A 23,979-nucleotide genomic window follows, 5' to 3' on the forward strand; every position below is an offset into this window, starting at 1 on the left:
TACTATGCTGCTTAGTGAGACTTCTGGCATTCCTTATCTTGAACAATCCTCTTCAAATATGGCTTGTATTCTGTTGTTGCCACTCTAAGCAATTCTTTCAAATGAGTGTCAGTCAGAACAGATCGATGCTTTGATTTCACATGTTTCAGGGTAGAAAACACAGACTCGCAGACGTACGTTGACCCAAACATGGACAGTATCTTAAGCGCAGCTCGTTTGATGTTGGGGTATTTTTCAATTGGCACACTTTTCCAGAACTCAACGGTCCCTTCCCTTAAAACAGCTTTCAGTTGATCCTCCTCACAAAGGTCGATCATCTCCAACTCAGCCGCAGCCTCATCTGTGACGAGCGGGGCTTTCAAACAGTCTGGCTTCCAAGCCAGCTGATATGATGCAAGCGTTACGGTCTCCGAGTGTTTTGTAAATTTTTTGCAAAACTGCACCTGCTTTTCTGCCTTGCTTTTCAAAGCGACCAACTTGTTCTTGCGAAGTTCAGTCCCTTTTGGAAATTCCTGTTCGATGTTAGGGTGGAGTGAGCTGAAGTGACGCTGAAGATTTGAAGCTTTGAAATGCGCTAATGTTGCGTGACATATAAGGCAGATCGGCTTGCCATTACGTTTAACAAAAAAATATAAACTCTCCCACTCTGGCAAAAACGTCCTGTGTTTTTCTTCATATTTTCGTTTGGCGGTGCTTTTTTCCCTGCCATTTCAAGAGGTAACTTGACGGAAATTGTTTACAACACAAATGATATCACACCAAAGATTCTCTCGTCGCTCGTTTGACGCCACTCAAACTGGCTTACATGGTCAGTGTGCCATCTAGCTGTAGGGGGAGTGAATGACAGCGCCAGCCAAGCATTTTTGACGCATGTCATGTGACAGCTCCTGAAGGGCCGCATGAAACTAGTTACAGAGCCGCATGAGGCTCGCGAGCCGCGGGTTGGCCAGGCCAGATCTAGAGCAACAAAAAGTCCAGAGAGGCCATTAAGTGAGATGGGCTGTTGGTTTGTGAGCTTATAAACAAGTGTTATGGCTCCAATTCTTGCTAAGTCATCTTTAATGCAGACAAATATGTAAATGAATGTGCATTTACACAGTGGAGTCTTCCAGTATGCCAAAGAAAACTTCTTTGTAACCATGATCAGTGAAATTGGGCATAAATATGCGTCTTTATAACTCAAGTAAATTATTGCAACTTGTTAAAAGAAAAGGTGATGTAACACAGTGATAAACATGACCCTGTCCCAGCTTTTTTGGAACGTGTTGCAGCCATAAAATTCTAAGTTCATGATTATTTGCTAAAAACAATAAGGTTTATCAGTTTGAACATTAAATAGCTTGTCTTTGTCGTGCATTCAATTAAATATAGGTCGAACATGATTTGCAAATCATTGTATTCTGATTTTATTTATGTTTAACACAATGTCCCAACTTCACTAGAATTGGGGTTGTACGTCTGTCGTTGTCTTCATATTACATCATCCATCTTCTGTAAACTTCGATTGGCTGACAGATGGTGTTAGGTTCTCCTGAAAAAGGGCTTGATAACTCGGGAATGAATTTTTCTGTCAATACTAGCAATGGGTTCAGGCTCTGAGGGAGCAAAGCAGTCTTAAAACTCTGATGCTCCCTCCACCATACTACACAGTCATGCGAGGAGGTTTTGCTAGTTGGGTGCTTTTTCTTTGTGTTCCTTCCAAACAATTCAGAATCCTCTTTATCTTCTTTAATACCAAGTATGTCAAAAACACACATTCAACATTGGTTGCACCTGTCAGTAGTTTGCCAGTAGTGATGTGGAGCATCCAGGCGCTCTTTTGTAAATTGCAAACCTGTAGCAACGTTTCTTTTTTTTTCTGTGTTTTTTTCTGTGGTGTCCTCCAATGACATCCATTCTTGTTCAATGTTTCACTTCTCATAGATTTGTCAGCAGAGATGTTGCCTGTGTCAGAGATTTTTGCAAGTCCTGAGCACACACTTTTCTTCACTTCATTGAGCATTTCACACTGTGCTTTTGCAATCATATTTCCAGTGAGAGTGAGAAGCAACGGTGCTCCACTTTCCCTGTTTATAGACGATCTGTCTCACTATTGACTGATGAAAACCAAGACTTTTAAAGATACTTTTGAGACCTTTCCAGCTTCGTGAAAGTTAACAATTCGGTATTCCGAGAGCTGAGGCATTGTTCACATCGTGCAATGTTGCTTGAGAATAGCAAACTTAAAACTGGTGTGTGTGTGTTTATTTTTAATTTTTTTAATACCAACACTTCTAAGCTTGTCACATTGACTGGACTCTAAGTTGGCTGACTCCAGACTCTGATTAGCCCTTGGAGAAGTTATTAGAGGAGTCACATAGGAGTTTTTATTCCCTGCACTGTGAATGTTTACATGGTGTGTCCCATAAAAACATGGAAACATATAATTATTTGTGTGGGATTAGTTTCAGCAGACTGTGTTTGCCTATTTTGGGAACTTAGATATTTTGCCAAACAAATTAAATGAAAACTGAGCTTGTCAGGCAGAAAGAAGCCCCTATCTGGAACTTTCTCCATCAGTTTAATAGCTCTGCGTTGCAACTGTTTATCCACTGGATCCGCAGTGAGCTGCTTAAAAATGTATCCAAACTCATCTAAGTTGCAGATTTCTACATTTCTTTGTGCCATTAACATTTAAGAACCCTAAAGCTGTCAGCATCAGCCTGAACGCACATCCATGGGGGCTTCTAGTTGTTTATATTCACATAAACAGCCCCTTATTTTCAGTTTCTATATAACAGTGGTGTAAGTAGCCGTCAGCGCACAAGAGTAAAAGATAAATTGGTGACCCAGTGTAGGCTCACGCATTGTTGTATATGTTCATGCTTGAATGAACTTCACACTCATACACGTATAGAAATAATTCCCAAAATAATAATGCTCTGTTTGGCTGTCATCCCTCTGTGTCTCAAGCTGTCTCTGCAGTGGGGTGTCATTGACAAGCTGACAGAGGATATAATTGGCACCGGCCCCATGTGGCCATCTGATGACACTCCATGGTATTCAAGGGCGCACAGATGTAAACAAACACACTAAAGCTTTACACACAACACCCCCCTACGTCTTTTCACTTAACAGCCGCTCTGCAGGATCCCGTGATACTCATTTTCTTATCACGCTGATTCCTAGCTCAGTCTTCCACCTTGTCCATTGACAGAAGCACATACTTATCCTCTTCCTTTGCTTTTGCAATTCCTGCTTCCAACCTTACCTCCCCTCCTCCCCTTCTAACTGGGATTGGATGCAAATTATGCCCCACACATGCAAATCTGTTTTAAAGGAGGCGTTCCTGTGGTGAACTGGAGCGCACCTTTTTATGCCGTGACAGAGGTGGAATTTTTTTGTTTTGAAGGTTACCTGAGAGAAGTGCTGAATAGAGGATAAAATGTACTGCTCTGTACTGTATAAAACAGTACAGAGCAGCATGATGGTTGAAACAACAACAACAATGGTACTGATTCAACTTCCCATAATATGATTATTCATGTTTGTTCTAAAAAAGAAACTGATCTTCTTATTTTGTGTCAAGTCAAACACAAATATTTGTACCCCTTGCCATACCTGCCTGATAACTGTTTCACATTTTGCAAAGAACCAACATACTTCACTCTCACTCATATGGGATGTTAAAGCCCATGTAAAATGTAACAGCGCTTGTACCAACACAAACTCTTGTCTGATTTAAAAAGTATTTTAGTTGTTTTGCCCTCGACTTTGCGTGCAATTGCTGTGCTCGCTCACACCTGTCCGAAAGCAGGACACCCAGGAGGTAAATCACCCAAATGTAAATCAGCTAAACTTCCCAGCAATGAGTAATCCTGTAACCTCAGCATTCTGCACAAATCACCACAGGAGTGTTCTATTCTGAGAAATAAATTAGGCAAAATTATGTTTATTCTGATTTTCATTTTACATGGGTAGCAAGTTTTAAAAAATAATAATTACTTGAATTATGCATCATTGATTTTGTCATAATTTAGCAGTGTTCATTCCATTTTACAGTGCAATCATCTGCCGGAGGTCTTGTAGACACTGTAGCTCTAGAATATTGCATTTCATCGAATAGCGGGGGTTGTGCTATCCATGGAGCTGAAATCATTACAGCAGTAAGTTTAAGTTTGAATGCCCCAAAAGTTCAACCAAAAATTTCCTGAAAAATATTTATACGGTTTGGACCATCATCATACATAATGCCAGCTTGTTTATAAGGCAGTGAGATACCCCCTAGCTACTTCGCCCCCTTCCACTTTCCCTCCCCCTCACCTGCTCACTTACTTACTTTTCTCTTTTCCCGTACTTGCAATTTTTCCACATCTGCTCTGTTATAACACCCATTTCATTTCATTGTATGAGGTCAAAGCTACTTTTCGACCACACACAATCGTTGCTCTCCATCAGTCAAAAGAAGTGCGTGCACTTGTGTACCCCTGTGTGTGATGTGTTCAGGTGACGCAAGCTTAGGTGCAGTTTGTTTGTTAGTATACATGCAACGATCTGCGAATGGATTGCGAGTATGAGGGTATGTGGGAATGTGAGAGCAGGTGTGTGTGTGTGTGTGTGTGTAGAAAAGGGTGGCTGTCCTCAGGGCAGCTCTCCCCACTAGAAGAGAGTGGGGCAGCAGCTGACCAGCTGTCCCCCTTGCAGCTAGCAGCATGTTGACTCTTCTATCTGCTCTCTCTTTGCTTGTCTCTCTTCACCTCTCCTGCTGACCCCCCTCTTCAAAACTCTTTATTTTTTTTTATTTTTTATTTTTTGCTAGCTTCATCGTTTCTGTCCTGTTTCACCAACTGTATCTTCACATGACCTATTTCTTTCACCAGCTTTCCTTTACCCGCCCCTTTCTCTCTCACAAGTATTCCTCAAATTTTACATCCTGCAGGTTTCATCCCTCCCTTCATCTCTTAAGCAGTATCAAAAACATCTCAGCCTAAACATGAGCTCAGGAGAGCAGGGGAGGGAGGGGCAGTGGATGCTTAGAGGATTTGGCTCGGGTCTTAAAAACTTGCGAAAAAAACATGCTCAGTCTGTGTTCATCAGATTCTTCCCGTGACTTGTGGCGCCCGTCCCTACCTGCTGCAGGCCGTGTCAGGATCAGAGCATTTCTAATCATCTAACGTGCAGGTCATTACTTTGCACGACGTGGCTCAAAAGAACTATTCCGTTTTATGGCTAGCGATGGGGTCTCCTTCATTCATTTTTACCTAAAATATGACAAATTCAGCTGACAATCAGCAACGATATTCTGGTGACATTCATGTCAAGTCGGCAACAAAACAACAAAAGCAGAATAAAAAAGATAAAACAGAGTTTGTTTGCAGGTTTATGCTGGACTAGCTACAACAGTTTATGGTATGCTGTTACGTGCGGTGGTTCCTCAGAGTGATCCGACGAGTTTTTGAAGATTTTTTGCTTTGACTTGCGGGCGAACATTTGAGATACAAGCACTGTTTGGTGGCAGTCAACTCAACTCAGCTCACTTGACAACAAGCAGCACTTTGGCTTCAAGCTGTTTTTTGCTAGTCCCAATTGAAGTTCACCATCAAATTAAATATAAAACAAAGAGAACAACACTGTGCATTTAAAATAATCACACAGCTTCAGCTTTGGCTAACCAGTCTGTTTAGCCTAATGCTAGCAAACAATGCAACACAGCATAGACAGGCTAATGAATAGCATTGGTGTGGTGTTACAACTATTTAAGCAACAGCAATTTGAACATAAATGGTGAAACAACACATACAGACAGATAATGTCCATTGAACTGATTTAAAAAAAAAACGTTTTAATTATTTACATTTAACTTAATTGTTTTACTTCTGTATGCTTTTAGTAAGTAAAATAGTATAGAGGGCTATTTTGCCTCATGAAAACAGACTGCAATAGATTAATGGCATTTCCATTCATTTCAATGGGAGGAAAGATGAAGTTACTCTTTTTCAGTATCTTAGTCCATGCCCATATCTGACCACAAGTCTATCATTTTGTGGATAATTTAAGTGTATTTCCGGATCAAAGATGTGTAAATAATGCAGCAAATGCAACCATGGGATCATTACTGTCAGTGAGCTTTGATCTAATTTATCTCTATTTATCTCAAACTCTGGCCTCCAACATCACATCACAATAGTGGACTGTGTGTGTGGGTCTCTCTCTCACCCTGTATCTCTTTGGCCTGAAGGATTTAAATGAGTTTAATTAAGTGGTAATTATACAAAGACAGCTGACACAGCATGATCACGAAAACCTCATCCTCCTTCCCTCAATGTCATCACTGTGTACCTGTACTACTGCTGCCAACACGCTTCCATTCTTCCTCCTCGTTATAGTTGTATGACATGAGCAGTATAAAAAAAATATCATAGAGCTCTGAGCTAACCTACTTTGAAGGTAGTGGGGAAAATAGAACGAACGCTTACAATTTGGGAGAGGGAAGATTTTCATAAATCCTAAAATGATAAGAACAAATTGCGCAGTATGAATGTTCCTTGTGGTATTATTATCCACATACTTCTTCTTGACCCATTAAAAGAACAAACAAAACAATATACTGGCTGTGTTGCCTTAATGGGAAAATGCACAGCGCTGAACATTTTTTTTCCTTCCAGATAATGATGTTATGGAAGTAAAGTACTACGACAAATTGGTGTGAGAAGGCAGGGGAAGTAAAGAGAGTAGGATTTAATAGCAGGGGAAGAAAGAAAAGAGGCGTAAGATAGAAGAGTGCTAATAAGCACAGTATGAGGTGAAAATGAGGCCAAAATGTGTTTACAGCCATGGTGGGAAGATAAAAGTAAAGTTAGGCTTTTTTCTATTGTCTGCATGCACGAATAAACATTGCATGGGTGTTTTTGATCATGTGAAGTGAGAAAATAAGACTGCAATAAATTATAGATGAATCAGCTTATACATGATCTGTATGAATCATGTTCAGTGCATTCATATTTGGTTACGTAACTACCTTTTGTGAGTGTTGTGACGCACTATAATTATAATTAATCAATAAATAACACCAATACATGCATGCCGGCCCAGCAACAAATAGTTAATATCATGACGCGTTTGATAATGAGGGCAGATGTGACGCAGCAGGGAACTTTTGTCCCCAGTCATCACAAATGAGTCGTCAGGAATCATATTTCATTTCTGTGTGTGGTGTCAAAGAGTCGAAAGAAAGAGAAAAACAGATGGGTCACTCAGCATTCACTCTGAGGGTTGGGAGCTCGTGTAACGGGGCTAATTACCTCTTGATTAAATACAACCTGTCTCGTGGCTTTGTGTGTGTAATGACGAATCAGACAGAAACAATTCACGAGTGACACCTGTGGCTTCCTCTTTGTCCAAATACAGTGGAAAGTATCTTAACAAATCAGCGGCTTGTTCATAGGACGTGTCGAAACAATCCACCTCAGTGTCATAAAATATGCGTTACCTGTACTTTTATGTAATATTTTAACATAATCAATCACCATACAAGTGTAAGTGTCATATATCAAAACCTAAAAGCAATAAATACACTCTTAACGTTAACAACAAGTGACCAAGGCGTAATGTTGGGGTTAGACGTGCTGCAGATTGACCTCACACATGAAATTTCTTAACATTAAATCACAGTAGCTGGGATGAAGCGGTTTACAACCTGATGAGAAACTGTCAGAACATTTCAGATGGTTAGACCATAAGTTTGCTAAACAAAATGTGATTGATTGTTTGATATTGCTGTTTAATTTTAATATTTTTAAAAACTTTTAAAATTCATTATTGTCACATCCTTTTTCAGTGGTGGGAAGTAATGAAGTATGAATACTATATTAGTGAGATTAAGTAGATGTATTGGGCATCTGTAGTTTTTATTAGTACAACCCCAATTTAGTCAATTAAATATAGGTCGAACATGATTTGCCAATCATTGTATTCTGTTTTTATTTATGTTTAACACAAAGTCCCAACTTCATTGGAATTGGAGTTGTATTTATTAGTAGCTATTCGCTTTACAAATTTACTTTTAATCCCTACATTTGAACACAGATATCTGTAATTTCTACTCATTTTTTTTCATCCTCTGTGGATGACGACACAATGCACAAACTCATATGTCAGCAAATCTTGGTTAAATCCCACTTTGTAAGATTTTAGCAGTTTTCATCTTGTGTTTCAGACTACTATCGTGTGTGTGTCTGTGTGTTGTTACACTGCTCTGTCCCTTTCTCCTCATATCTTACACCAAACTAATAGTCATGAACTAAAATGCCCAAGTCTGTCTTGTCAGTTTGCGGGTAAGCGTTTGTGTGAGGGCTGACCGTTGTTGGAGCGTAACGCCCTGGCCGAGATCCCATTGGCCCCTATGGGGTGGTGTATTCCGGTTCCATCCACAACTCCTGCCTCGCCTGGCTGCTTCAGCAGCTCTGTCAAAGTCCTGAGGAGAAGAAAAAGAACATTACATAAAGCAAAAAAAAAGTGACCATGCATGCATTTCATTGTAAAATCCCAGCACAGAGAACCTGAGGCTAGAATTGTAAGGAACACACGTACAATGTAGACATTTGGAATATCCTCTAGATAGCCAAACAGCCTTTATATAAGCGGCCCGGTGTTCATCTCCATAAACCTACAGACTTTAAAGAAAGCTTTTTTTGAGCTTTCGTCAAAAAAGTGAAATCAAAGATAAAAAGGAATACTGCATGTCTGTGGATGTTCGCCAACGGCAATATGGAACAATGAGTTACCCTCTCTTGCCATTTTTTATTGTGTGATGCCCTTTGAACAAGTTCTGCTGCCTCAAAAGTAAAACATTCGGCGAGAAAAATCTCAAACCTGTACCAGCAGATAAAAGCTGTCTTGTAACAGACTGAGAACAGACGGCTTTATTTTAATAAACGTAAACGTTTCATTTGTTTAGTGTGACCTAACCTAGAGTAACATTTTTAGAAATAAGCAGAACTTAATTTCTTTAATACTTCTATATAATATATTTTATAAGCTACGGGAGGCGGCACAGTGGGCGACTGGTTAGAGCGTCAGCCTCACAGTTCTGAGGACCGGGGTTCAATCCCCGGCCCCGCCTGTGTGGAGTTTGCATGTTCTCCCCGTGCCTGCGTGGGTTTTCTCCGGGCACTCCGGTTTCCTCCCACATCCCAAAAACATGCATTAATTGGAGACTCTAAATTGCCCGTAGGTGTGAATGTGAGTGGGAATGGTTGTTTGTTTGTATGTGCCCTGCGATTGGCTGGCAACCAGTTCAGGGTGGACCCTGCCTCCTGCCCGATGATAGCTGGGATAGGTTCCAGCACGCCCATGACCCTAGTGAGGAGAAGCGGCTCAGAAAATGGATGGATGTATAGAAGCTACTGCACTTTGTATTTACAAAGTGTTAGCAGGAAACACAATGTGATGTAACACATGGGGACTGTTTTTCTAACAACAGCAAATCTCTAGAAAATCATTTCCAAATGTGCACCCTATTTCAATATTTTGTCATTACTTGGTAGTGGTAAGGGTTTGTAGATTGTAGTCAGTTCATATTATTTATTAGATTTATTATCCGACAAAAGCCTTTTTTTAAAAGGCTCTCTCATCCTCCCAAAATGATTTATTTTATTTTATTTTTGTACTAATTACAGTGTATTGTTTGCCATCCATCCATCCTTGTCCCAGACAACTTCAGGCGAAACCCTGACTCAATTCTGATTTGTTTTGCAAAACGTTACAGTATTTACATACATTGCAAAGCTAAACGTCTCAACTGGGGCGTGCAATCTTCAAAATCCCCTAACCTGACAATAAAAGGTTTAGCACAACCCTGTAAAAACCCAACTTGGAAATCAGCAACTGAAATGATGCCTGTGGTTATGAGAGCCCTAAACATCAAACGTGAGTAACAGCGGAAGCTAAATGCTGTCACAACAGTGCGACCTCGAATACTGTAGGTAGCCTTGCTCTCACGCCAGGACGCCATAACTGCACGCTTTGCCACACACGCACACCTGCGGCGTGTGATACCGCCATGCACGGAGTGCACAGTGCTGTGCAATCTAGGACAGTAGACAAGACTTTCACCTCTACAACATTGATTTATTTAATTGAAGTGCATCACTAATACACTTTTAATATGTCCCTAATTCTACTGAAACACACGAAGGCCTACAAAGATGTGTCATATATATATGTTTTGTCAGTATGAATGTGTACAATTGAGCGTGAGTGAAACACAAAGGCCATGCTTAAAAATACCTCAGCCAAAAAGTGTTTTGGGGAAGGAGTGGTGCTACAGTCCAACCTACGCACATCATCTGAGTTGAAAAGTGTGGCCAAAAATATTAAGGAATAAAAAAAGTATATAAAAAAGAAAAACTTATTTTGGTAATGCACATTTAAAAACATGTATTTTCTTCCACAATTTCCCTTTTGAAAAAAATCTGTCCAGCATCACACAATCTGTAATATAATTTTCACTTATTTTTTGGTTTCTGGTTGTACATTTAAGTTGCAGAAAATTGTACAGTTGAACTATTACAATGCTTAAGTTTTTGTATGATACTAATTTCAGATAACAAAGTAATCTGGAAGAATGACAACTGTAGAGATTGGTTTGATTTACATATCTAAAAAGTAGAAGGCAAGAAGTACAAAACCTATTTATTTCCCACACCTTCGCCAAAAACCAATATTTGTAAAATACCTTGCTATAAAAAATAAGTGTTATTCTAGTATTCTTTATTAATCGCCGGTAATTGGTTTTATGATGCATTACAATGCACACTTATTGCAAAATATTAACAGGTCATACTTTAATGTTTTCGGAAAACAAGAAAAAAAAAACAAATTCAACAAACAAAAAGAGTCCAGTTGCCTTAATTCAACCTATGACCTACAGTGGTTTACTAAGAATCGTCGTGTACACAAAGAAACAACAAAACCTTTGCCAGCACATTCGTATTTTGTACTCATATTGTAACAGTAGGTTAAAAATGACTCAGGCAATTACCATATGCTATTCGGCTTACAATATGTATCATAGTTAAAATAAAAACAGCCCACAGCTACGCCGGGGTCAGTACAAAGAAACCAGCTGTCCTTTGTGACCCTCCTGACAGATTTACGTTTGACATTTGTCAGTAAATAAGAGCAAACTACCATGTTTGTTATTGCTATTTTTCTTAGTTGTAAACGAGGACAGCAAGCGGCATCTCGTACAAGGACAAATGGCTAGATTGACGAGCGCAGCCATGAAGAACATCATGTGGCCATGCTCTCACTGTGATCTCACTTGCCCTTGCACCAATTCTCTTTCATCTCGTTAATATCTGTCCATTTCCATTCCATTTCTGCATCTGTTTTCCACCCCCATGCTCTCATTCTCCATGGTAATAAAGGGAGCTATATGCCACTTTCTCTCTCGCTCTCTTCAGGATGCTGAAAGGCGCTTGTTGTTCTCTATCTATGTCCCAGGAAAGATCTTCCCTTTCCTCCTCTGATCTTGTCTGTCTTATTGTCTGAGCATTCCACTTCTGACGACATCCAAACAGCACCCCCACCCCTTTCCTGTTGTGGTGGTGCTTCATTTCCATGCCTCCTGTATCACTCCCACAGCTGTCTGACTTTTGTTTTTCCATCTTGTCATCTGATTCGGTCCATTCTGAACTGTCCCAGCAGTGTTTAGTTTGCCACTCAATTTTAGGCGAAGATTTTAAGTCATGTTCCTTCTCTCTCTTCAGGACATTCTAACCTAATTCCGTTTGGTAATCCTAATTTACAAAGATAAATAACTGCAAAAGTCTTAGCCCATCACTGGCCATTGCAGTCATTTTGACTCCAAGTAAAACAATAAAACATAATGTACGGGCGTGCAGGAATTCGGGGAATGAGGGTTCCATTCCATTTGGTTGGAGGCAACTTTCTGCAACTTTACATTTTGTTTTTAAATTTAGTGTATAACTGTATTTTAACACTGCCATCCCCATATTTTAGGAGTAGTGTAAATGATGTGTGATACATTTAACTGTAAGCTATACAACTATAACTCTCAAGACATCATCTTTTATTCATTGAATAAAGGTGCAATATCTATGTTGTACTTTTCTTGTCATCGTGGCTGTTGTCATTTGTTTACAATAGGCCATTTACTCAATATCAATGATAATTGATAATTGTCTGTAATGTGTATTTTTTCTTTTATGCTATTCTATGCAACCAGCTGCTATCCATGTATTCTTTTTTGTGACAACTCGGTAAAAATGTTATTTCAAGCATCTTTTAGTATATTTTTTTGCGCTATAGTCTGGACTGGGCGGCACGGTGGCCGACTGGTTAGAGCGTCAGCCTCACAGTTCTGAAGTGTGGGGTTCAATCCCCGTCCCCGCCTGTGTGGAGTTTGCAAGTTCTCCCCGTGCCTGCGTGGGTTTTCTCCGGGCACTCCGGTTTCCTCCCACATCCCAAAAACATGCATTAATTGGAGACTCTAAATTGCCCGTAGGCATGACTGTGAGTGCGAATGGTTGTTTGTTCCTATGTGCCCTGCGATTGGCTGGCAACCAGTTGAGGGTGTACCCCGCCTCCTGCCCGATGACAGCTGGGATAGGCTCCAGCACGCCCGCGACCCTAGTGAGGAGAAGCGGCTCAGAAAATGGATGGATGGATAGTCTGGACTGACATATATTTCTTTCACTTCAAACTTGCATGCAAATTTTCACCCATTGAATATCATGGCAGTTCAGAGGTCATTGTGACCTTCTTGTCACATTGTGTAGGTGATGGATGGATATCAGCACTTCAAATGACACGTCGTATTTTAAACACAAATGTTTTTTGACAATATGTCACAATTCATTTGATTGACTTTGCGACTCAGTCTTTCTGTTGCTATGGCGCTTCATTTAACACTCCTCCATGGCTGCTTTGATGGGTTTCTTTTTCCACAGCAGTTAAAAACATGAAATTGAAATTGTATCCATCTGCACTAGTTCTCTAAACTTTTATTAGCTCTTTTTCTGCAACAATCAGTGTTATTCTAGTATTCTTTATTAATCCCTGGTAATTGGTTTTATAATGGATAACAATGCACACTTATTGCAAAATATTGTTAGCCTAATAGCATAGTTGCCTAGGTCATAATTTAATGTTTTCGGAAAACAAGAAAAAAAAAAAAAGTAGGAAAGCCCTTTAAACAAAGTGCCAAATCGATCCACAGGCACGGCGACACTTTTATTATTATTATTATCGTAATAAACCACTGAAACTTGGCATCATCATTAATTTCCCCCATTTTCTACCACTTTAGTCAATCCCATCAATCCCAGCGCCCATCACATATGGAAACACACAGAGTCCCCCATTTTATTCATTAAAGCATCGTACATAACAATAAAAAAAGCAATGGCTTTTCCATTGAGCTTTTCAACAGTGCACGACAATGAGTAATGTCATCAGCACGTCATTCAAACAGCTGTGATTATTTCAACACTTAGATTGGAAATAAAATGGCACCAGACTGACAAGTGCACCGATATTACAGTTGATTGCAAAATAGTAAGTGGCACTTGATTACCAAATGAAATACTAAAATGAAGACATTTTCAGCAGAAGAGGAAGATGAACACCAAAGGAATCTTACAATCACATTTGAATGTGTGTGACGTTTGAGGTAAATTTCATTATATCTGCTACCGAGGTACCAGTTGGTAACTGAAGCCGTTTGGTGAAGGTTTACAGTTAACAAGGTCTGATGGCGGTGAATGTTGACAGCAGCAGTTTTGGGAGAATTGCGTGCAAGGAACTATGCATCTATTCTGCCTTCTTATTAGAATAATTAGCTGTTCAGCCGACCATTTTTCACAGTGGAAGAAAGTGGACGTGTGGAGTCCAATTTAGATCATGGATACCTCGAAATAGATACTGTGCAGACCAAAGGTTAACTTAGCATCGTAAAAAGCTACTGCAGTCTTTAAGGCCTGAAGATGATTTCAAGCTTCATCTTCTGAATAGAAGTTAGACTTTCTGTTCCGTGATATATAATTTATATAGTTATACTATGAGCGTAGTACAGGAGTAGTGTAACAGTATCAAACTGTAGTTCTTGTCTGTGATTGACTATTTACTGTACAGTAAATACAGTAAATCTTTTTTTCATTAGATCGGTTTTCATGAAACTGTCAGAGGAAGTAATACAAAATATACACTAGCTAAGATTTAAATTGAGAGAACTTGTGCAATTTTAAGAGGAATTTGGGTGAATTAGTTCAAGTGTGACAGCGCGGTGGAAGAGTGTTTCACACGTCTGCTTGACATGTCTCCAGTATGGAGTTGGTTTCAATCTTGGCTCCGGCCTTCTCGTGTGGTGTTTGCATTTATCCGGCTTCCTTCCACATTCCCAAAATATGCTTCTTAAGTTAATTGAACATGCTAATTTGTCCATAGGTGTATATGTTTTTTTTTTTATATATATACATATATATATTTACTGTATATCTGCCCTGCGATTGGCTGCAGACCAGTCCAGGATGTATCCTGTTTCTCACCCAAACACAGCCGTGACAGGCTCCAGCTAACCTGCGATCCTGATCAAAACAAGCTCCATAGAAAATCACTCGATAATGTAGGAAGCGTAAAGTGTCCAACGTTGAATATTTCCTGAATCTCTGAGCGGTGAAAAGTACTTTTATTCCCCTCCCATAAATTCCAGACATCGTCCATTACTTTGCAACTCTGCTCGAGTCTACTACACAATGACAGGAGCACTTCCAGTTTAAGTTGAATTAGGTCTCACACTGTTAGAGCTGCAAACACAAACAATAGTTTTATAGTGCCCAACAATATTTGTGTGCCGCAGTTCCCAGGGGCAGTGTAGTGGCTCAACTAAACACACTTAACTTGCTTGTTGTTGTTATGACGTGACCAAAACTTACATGATTAATTCATTCACCCACATTGCCCCTTCTCGTTTGAGAGTGGAGGAGAGAAGGCAAAGACACTTTAGTTTGTAAATAGCATATCAGAGAGGGTGAAGGAGTCAAGCACTGTGAAAACAAACAGCTGCAGCAGTGCAAGTTGCAGATGATCACAAGATTGTGGCGGCTCGCTGCTTCTTGTGTAACTAAATACGCTCGCCAGTTCTGAATTGCCAAAGATGCTAAAAATAAAGTGAGAAAACCACCCTCTGGTCATTGAATAAGACATTGACTGTTGTACACACACACACACACACACACATCAGTTCCTGGGGGCGTATAATATAACACAGCATTTTGGAGCTGAATCACTCCTCACTGTCAAAGCAGGTTAGTGTGGAGTAAACACCACCCACAGATCATTCCAAGGGCCCCTAACCTAACGTGGACGGAAACTTGGAGGCAGATAAAACAGTGCTTCTGGTTTTAGACACAACAATGGACTCTCTAAGATGCAGGACAATCTGTTGCGGGACAATCGATCGTCACCTCCGAGTTGTTCTGATTTCAAAACTAATATTCCTAGAGGAAATAATGGAAATGATCCATTCCAGGGTCAAAGTGTCAAACTTTTGCACAAACATTTTTAAAAGTAAAATCTCAACATTCGTAACAGTCATTTAAAAAAAAAAAAAAAAAAAGAAAAGAAAAAATAAAGGCAAAAGGAAGACAACACCCAGGAATGGTCACCAGCCAATCATGGAGGACATCACACTCGGCTTCATTGAACACGAACTTCCTGCACCGAAGTCAGGCGAGCAAACAACAATAACATCAGTGACTCAACAATCACACAATGTAAAAATAAATTAAGCCACTCTTAACTTTAATCATGAATTTCAAAGGCAATTTGCAAATGTGACCCCCATCGCAGATGTGCCCATTTTCTATGTTTAGCACAAACATTCATCAACTTCATTTCTTGAGATTCTGATCATGTATTTGTTGCTAGCATTGATTTAAAGTTATTATTGAATGAATCATAAACCCTCCGTGGGATTACGGGGCATCTCTTTAAAAAATTGTGATTAGATTTTATTAGAATATTTTGACAATGATTGTAATTATACCACAATGCGGTGATTATATGAGTGAAATATTTTATTTGGGGCGGGGGGAACAGAGTAGGAAAAACGTCTAGAAATATGCTCTTGTTTTATGCGCTTATTTTTTTTGTGAAGCAAAAAAAGATGACTTGCTGTATTTTATGAAAGCCACAGCATCGGCTGTGTATTTTCGCAAGGCATGTAACTCATTATTGCAAGGTTTATAATATCGGGCAGCAACAGTGACCTTACATCAACAGCGGGTATCGATGTTGTGATAATGTGATGTATCTTGGTATTGATATTTTAATAACAAATGCCTGTGCAAAATATCTACCGATATTCTATATTGGATATATTATATCAACAGAAGCCCCGCTATTGCTTTAAGTGTTCTAATTATTAAGTCAATAGAATATTCCATGTGTTTATCTGATATTTGAGTGACTGTTTTCTAGGTTTCCCAAAGCTGCTTGTAAAATCTACAATGCAATCAAATTACCTTGGATTTCTGTCTGTTAAGCTTTCCTTTTCAAGTATTCCATTGTTAAGCAATTGAACCTGGTGTTCATATCTGTAAACAGTATGCAACTTTTATAATAACGTCACAAGGCAATGGTCTATTCATCACTAGCTTTGTGTGTCTTTTCATCACGATACTCATGCAAACTAGCCCACCAATGCCATCAGAAGGAAGCCCACAAATACATCTGCATTTAGATACACAAAAAAATGCACACACAAGGTCAATTCACCAAAAGTAGGCTAAATGAGCACTCATCATCTCAGACATAGTTGTGTTATGGCTGCCAGATAGTGCTCCCTTGTAGGCTTGGTACTGAGCCTGGATATGTCTCCCACCCTGCTGTATTCGTATTAGAGCTGACAGCTGCCAAATAATGTCCCTTGGCGTGGCCTGTTTGTGTTCATACATTCCAAAACAACAGAATCAAGCGTTGACCTACTATTCATAAACACACACTTTCTCCTGCTAACAGTTTGAACACACATGAATTAACGTAAAAGCGTAGTAAATTCAGAATATCACATAGAAAAATAAGTTAACCAAAAAGCACTGCATCTTTGAGAAGAAGTAAAGATTCATACAGTGATACTTGAGTGTTACAATACTGCTTTGAGTCTGTATACTAGGTGTGAATTGCGATGTATATATATCCTTCTTCTGTTTTTGTTCCTCTCTTTGGTTCAGGATGTTCCTTTTTTTTGCAAAGGGATGCAAGAAATCTACAAAAAGCCAAAGAAAAAGCAAAATGGACATTTGACCAATTGAGAATCTTGAGAAGGGCATGTTTCCTAAAACATTTGAATCATATAACCTTAGTGGATATTTGTAGGCTTATGTAGCTACTTATATAATATTAGAAGTTCATATTAAAATGATTTATTGCAATTGGACACCATTGTTAACATATTGATAATTTAATACTTCTCTTAAAGGGCCAATCAAGAGCGAGCATTATTATCTTTGTAAAGGAAGTATGCAGCTCTTGTATTGGATGTCATTACACTGTGTATGTACTGTATCCTGTTGTGGACAATGATTTACAGGATTATGATTTTTCAGATCAATATCACGGCCCTGACTTTTCTGGAGAGTTTAATCCATGTTTTTTTTACTTTTTTTTATTTATTTATTTTTTTTAATCTCCTTCTTTTCTCCACAGTGGTTGCATCTTGGTCACTGATGGTGTAGTGGTACAAAGCCTGACTTTGGTGCGGGCAGCGGGGGTTCAGTTCCCCCTCAGTGAATGTGAGTGCGAATGGCTGTCCGTGTCTATATGTGCCCTGCGACTGACTGGCGACCAGTTCAGGGTGTCGTCCGCCTTTCGCCCGAAGTCAGCTAGGATAGGCCCCAGCGCCCCGCGACCCTAACCAGGATAAGCGGTGTTGAAAATGGATGGATGGATGGTTGTATCTTGTTGTGACAAAATGACAAAAAGGAGCCAGCATGCTGCAGGCCCAATGAACCAGTTGCTGGCAGGCTTTCAGTGCTGAGAAGGCGTTGTTGGTAAAGATGATGTCACAGAAAATACCATATGTCACATTGTGAGTCACTGCCCCCACTCATTATTTTTAGGGTTTGGGACTATTTTAGTAACAACAAAAAGCACTCACAAAGAATCATTTAGCTTCAAGGGATTTGTTCTGAAACATTCAGCAGTGTGACGCACATGCAGCCCACGCATGAATATGCCTACACGTAACACACAAACGCAACCCTAGACACGCACAACACACACACACATACACATTTGTCAACAGGAAATCAATCATATTGCCAGGCCTTTGGCATTATTAATGATAATCAATAATGCTGTGATGATGATGATGATGTGATACAGCATCATCCATCATTACACACTATTATATTGATCTTTTTTATCAGCTCTATATTATTATTATTATTATTATTATTATTATTATAAAAAGTGGTCGAGTGGATACCAATGTTTATTTGAAGGAGTCTTTTATTTGAGAAGGGGCCATTTTTGTACAAATGTTTGTGTATGGTATAAACTATGTGCCGCTTTCCATTGATTTGTTGACAGAAATGGGTTATCGGTAATTCTGTGTTGCAACGGGAATATAATAGAACGTTAACTGTACCTGCTTAACATTAGATGTTCATATGCATGAGTACTTTTATTTTCCATTCCTAGCTTGAGACATGACAAACCTGTATATTAGTGTGGGGGCCACTATATATGGATAGGTTCAGTACTAGCACTAAGCAGTAAGTAATTGAACATATATATTTAAAAAAAGAAAACGAATTAACAAATTTTGTTCAAAAGAAGACCCAATCACAGAAGCAAATGCTATGAATTAATTATTAAAAATGGAACAATACCAGTCCTTGGGTTTTTACTGATGCCGAATGCGGATTTTATTGTATGGTATACACACTACTGCAAAAGTTAAAAAACAAAAAAACTAAACAAAAACAACCACTTCAACTATCTAATTAGCTTCAATACAAGAGCAAAAAAAATTTGTTTGCATAGATAATAATGCATCGGTATTAGTTTAACAGTGTTTATTATTGTGATTGTACTTTGCACTGCATCAAATGTGGTCTCAATCTTTGAAATTCCCAAAACAAAGTTTGTGACCTTAGCTGATTTTAAGATTCCAACTTAAACAGCCATTTGGGAGTCTCATGCGCTTTTTAGCCTTACATGTGCTAGCTTGCACACCTACAGTACTTACTGTTCCTTTAAATGTCAAAATGGGTTTGCGTGCACAGGTTAATCAGAGAGGGCAAGTTTCCATGTAAATGGCTCCACACTCTACATTTTCCTGTCAGGATATTTAAAAAGTCACTATAATGCCTAGAAACAGAAGAAAAATATTACCCCTTAATCTCACCCGTGAGGGTCAACATCTCAACCAACCATCGTTTTGACATGACTTTTGAAAAGTTCAATTCTTCTTTCATTCCATTTATGAATGTGCATGCTTGGCCCTCATACACAGGCTGTACATCTCATGTAAAATGTGTCAAAGTCAGGGCCATTGTGAAAAATTAGTAGCCCCACACCACTGTCATCGGTGCACAGTAGGAGACAGTGGATCATGAAATGCAGAGTTAAGTGACCTTGGATTTCAACCTCAGGCACGGATGCATGTGACCTGCACTGGCCAGGCACTATGATGATTATTCACCCGAGGCACACTCTTTAAATGGAGGTGAGACACAGGCTCATTCCGAAAGTGAAAGGATGCACGTGCGATCAGAGGATTATCATTCTTTTGATTTTTGGACGCTTGAATGAAAGGGATATATGGCAATCTACCAGACTGCTTCTATTTGTGGTTGAGGGAATGCAGCTGGTTGGAAGGCAATGTGAACTAAAAATGAACTTACAAGCGGCTTAGTCAGTATTGCCATAGTGTTCGATTCATGCTTTAAAACAATGTGTGTCACTTTTTGTCATAATCGTCTTCGGCAAATCCAGAGTACTGCTCGTACTTTTGTGGAGTTGATGCAATAAGAAACTTTAGATGCTACACAATGTGGTGAAACTGAGAGCAACCACACAAAACAGAGTAGTCAAAGTGACTCAGCAGCCAACCTGTGTTGAACCCATTGCACGCATTCACACATATTACCTTCACACTGCATTTACCTCAAAGTTCTGCAAAGGCGTGAGAGATATAACAAATATAAGTACACACAAAGACACATACACTGCAAGGAGCGACAAGTGCAATGCAATATAGTAATGGATCAACAGGCCTTGCCAAAGTCTTGAAAATAAATGAACACATCACTCACTTGTGCTCCCACATGTACTGTAAATCTTGTCTCCCACCCCTCGCACGACTAAGTGAATAGTTGTCATCTATCAACCTGTCCATTCCATTGCACCCAACCGTGTGTATCTCATGTCTTTGCTTTGCTCTTTATGTCTGCTTTCCTTCCATCCGTTCACTTGGACCTACAGCTGCACTTAAGAGACTGAGAGATTTAGCTTTTGACCGAGATAATCCAGATACATTTACACTGTTTAGACGATCTTCAATAGCATTGTGATCAGGGCTTAAATAAGGCCACTTTACAATTGTCCCATGTTTTGTTCTGCGACATTCTTGTTTTTTTTTAGCTCTGCGTTTTGAGCAATTATCCTGTTGGTGGACCCATGACCTGTGGCTGAGTTTAAGACACTGTGATGCCCAGACACTGGGCATCACATTTCACTTCAGAATGCCGCGATAGTCTTGAGATTCAATTGTATCCTGCACGAGACACAATTGTTGCTACTCTTCCGGTATTGTACAACAGCATAAAGACCCAAAGCACACAGTTAAAAATACCAAGTGTGGCTAATTAATTAAATTAAGCATTGAAAATTCAGAAGTGGCATTCTATGAGTTCTGATCTAAATCTAATTGAACATCTGTAGAAGGAGGTGAAACATGCAGGAGCACAGGAGTTTTCTCTAAGGAGTGGCCAAAATACCTGTCAACAGGTGCACAAGTCTCACTGAGAATTATGAAAATTGTTTGATTGCAGGACCAGTCTAGGCCTGCACAAAAAAAGCAAGACCTGATTTTCACTAAATTTGTGTTTATTGATAGCTTTTTCTTTATATATTGGAAGGGTGTCAGCCATTTAGCCTGCATGTTTTTTCATCAAAGTATTGCATTTACATTTTACATTGAAATCAGCGTAATTTATAGTTTAGGCAAATGTAGCCACGCCATTTTGATCTCCATCAATCAGACTTGGTTGAGTGAAAATATGCTGAAACTTTATTGTCAGTTATCTGCTCAAAAATGTTATGTTCATTTTCATAGGTTGTGGACACTTTGTGAAAACAGGGTGGTCTAAAAAGGACGTAAGACAGTTCTGGTGGTCAGTGGAGATGACATTTCATTGGTTGTTTAGCTACACTGCTTGAACAGGACAGAATCTGTGTACTCCAAATACTCATTATGTTTTAAAAGTCAATTACAGTATAACCACTCCATCTTGCCTGTCAGATAAAGACCATTCATTTGTGAATGAAATTGAATATCGTGAAAACTGCTTTTTTTTTTTTTTTTTTTGCCTTGCATTGTAACTGACTTTAGTTTAAAGTCTCTTTTATTAATGTGTTTAATATTCAGCAGTTCCCGTGTTGCGCCGGGCACATATCAGAGAAACTGCTAATGGAGTAGGAGTGCAGAAAGTGGCGAGAGGTGGTGGTAGATTAATGGCGTGAAAGAATAAAAAATGTACCCGCTGAGTTAGCTTCTTTGATTAAATGCCAATTTTAACCAATCTTTTCTTCTGTCTGTTAATCTCAATTCCTTTCTTTCTTCAAATTTCTGCATCTTTCTTCCTTCCCTCTCTGCACGGCATCTGCCTTGTTCTCTTCTTAATTGCGCTCTAACTCTGATCTTGCCATTGCTGGTTTTCTCACACTGACTTTGTCCCTCTTTCCTTGTGTCCCACACTCTCCGATTGTCTCACTTCTCTGTCTCGCTTTCTCCTCTTCTCTCTCTGTGTCTCTCCATCTCCCTCTCCTCCGTTACGTGTGCTGTTTAGCTGCGCTTAGCTTCACCTGTCAGCTCGGATCAGAGCTGTGGAGCAGCAACATGACAAACTGCCCTCTGATTCACTCACACACTCACCGACAACACACAAACACTAAAGTGCACACACACTTGTAGCATCTTCAGCCCTTCCTGGCTTTCTATCCTCGGTTTATTGCTTTGCATGGAATGTATATTTATCATGATCTTCTGTTGTACACAGCCCTGAACAATTTCAACTAATGTGTTTTTTTTGTCCCAAAAATATCTGTCCAACCATTTTCTATACCGCTTGTCCTCATTAGGGTTGTCGGTGAGCTGGTGTCGCCGGTGAGTCCATCTCAGTGGCAGACAAACAACCATTCCCTCATTTGAAAGCAATATGCTTCACGATAGCCAATGGTGGGACAGACAAATTGCGCAGGAAGGCGGGACTTAAACAGAAATGTGAGCCCCACCAGAGGAATAATACACGCCCACTGATAATATGAAAATCCTGGCTGGACACTTTTTACTAGTCCCAAAAAAGCAAGAAAGAAAAAAGCTGTTCCCCTCAATGTAATTATAACGTTTGTTACTGAGACTGCAAAGAGTATAATGTATCCATTTTCGACAGCACTTATCAACATCATCATTAGATCACAGCCCCGGGTGAACTGAAGCCTATCCCAGCTGACTTTGGGTGGTAGGCGGGTTACACCATGGACTGCCACCAGCCAATCGCAAGGCACGTATAGACAAACAACAAACACAAATCACATTCACATGCAAGGACAATGTAGAGTCTTCAATGGTTTATATAAAGGTGAGGAGAGTTGACTTTCCGAAGAGGCCCCATCTCCTCAGTCTACATCTATGCTAACTTATCAATATGGTTTACAGATGGTCAATTCCACGCACAGTGTCGCATCATCGCCGACTTGCATAGTACTAAAATACTCCTCACTCAAACTGGAGGACGCTGGCGTCTTCATGCTTCGATTGGGAGTCTTCTTATTTCACTATACTTCTTTTGTATGCAAGTAAACCTACTTTTCTCATGTTCTTCATCTCTTAACACCCCATATTGAGACAGGTTCTTATTTTAGAATAAATGTTGCAACAAAGCCCCAAGAAGCCTCCCACCGTCGTGGGGGAGAAAAAAAAAGAAAGCAAAACACATGGAAATATTTTACTGACTAACACCAAGGTCTTGCTTGCTCCAAATGATCACAGTTTGACCTGCAAGTTGTGTGACCTCTGCGGTATTTGAATTTGGAGGTACCACTGTTTGTTTCTTCAGAAGTTTTTCCCAGCACATTTTGCGTGTAACACTCCAACGTACTGTTACACAAATTGGTATTAACACTTTATTAACTAAGGACGCTGTGTTTTAATTAGCTGTTTTCTCTTGTGCCTCCCTCATTATCTTCTATTGTCCCTCCTGTACCGTAGTTGCCATTGTGGTGTAGGTATGTTTCTTGTCTTCACCCCTGCCATTCTCTTAGCGCTTTATGTTATAAAACTGCTGTACCAGCTTTCAAAAAACTTAGATTCCCAGTGCTAGTGTGTAATTGTATAGCTAATCCTATGAGTAACCTTTGATTTTCTTTCTTTCTCTTTTGCAAAGTTCATGTATCTTAATGGCAAAGTGACAATTTAGTGCTAATTGAAATTCTAAGTCGACTTTTGTGGAGGTCTGCGGTTTAAACATCTTTCAACATGTTCTTGCCTCTTTACATGCTGCTGTCTCATATAAAGTATTCCCATATCTCACTGAAAAAAGGAGACAGGCATGCATCAATAGAATAAAATGGGATCTTAGCAATGCTACTATAGCTGTCAGTGAGAGGAAAACCCCATAAATCCACTTAATGGCTGCAGCTCAACTGGTTGGAAGCACATCATGTAAAGGGACACGGGGAGCTGGGGGT

General features: G+C 39.6%; 1 protein-coding gene across 1 annotated transcript in view; it reads right to left on the reverse strand.

Annotated features, from left to right (window-relative positions):
• The window catches only part of LOC133466343 (protein shisa-8), a 75,446-nt gene that overhangs the window by 34,977 nt on the left and 16,490 nt on the right, over positions 1–23,979 (reverse strand). The window contains exon 3 of the mRNA XM_061749931.1: positions 8,337–8,452. Within this exon, the coding sequence (XP_061605915.1) occupies positions 8,337–8,452 (116 nt within the window). The remainder of the gene's footprint in view (positions 1–8,336; positions 8,453–23,979) is intronic.

Source organism: Phyllopteryx taeniolatus, chromosome 16, assembly GCF_024500385.1.
Source record: "Phyllopteryx taeniolatus isolate TA_2022b chromosome 16, UOR_Ptae_1.2, whole genome shotgun sequence".
Classification (NCBI taxonomy): Eukaryota; Metazoa; Chordata; class Actinopteri; order Syngnathiformes; family Syngnathidae; genus Phyllopteryx; species Phyllopteryx taeniolatus.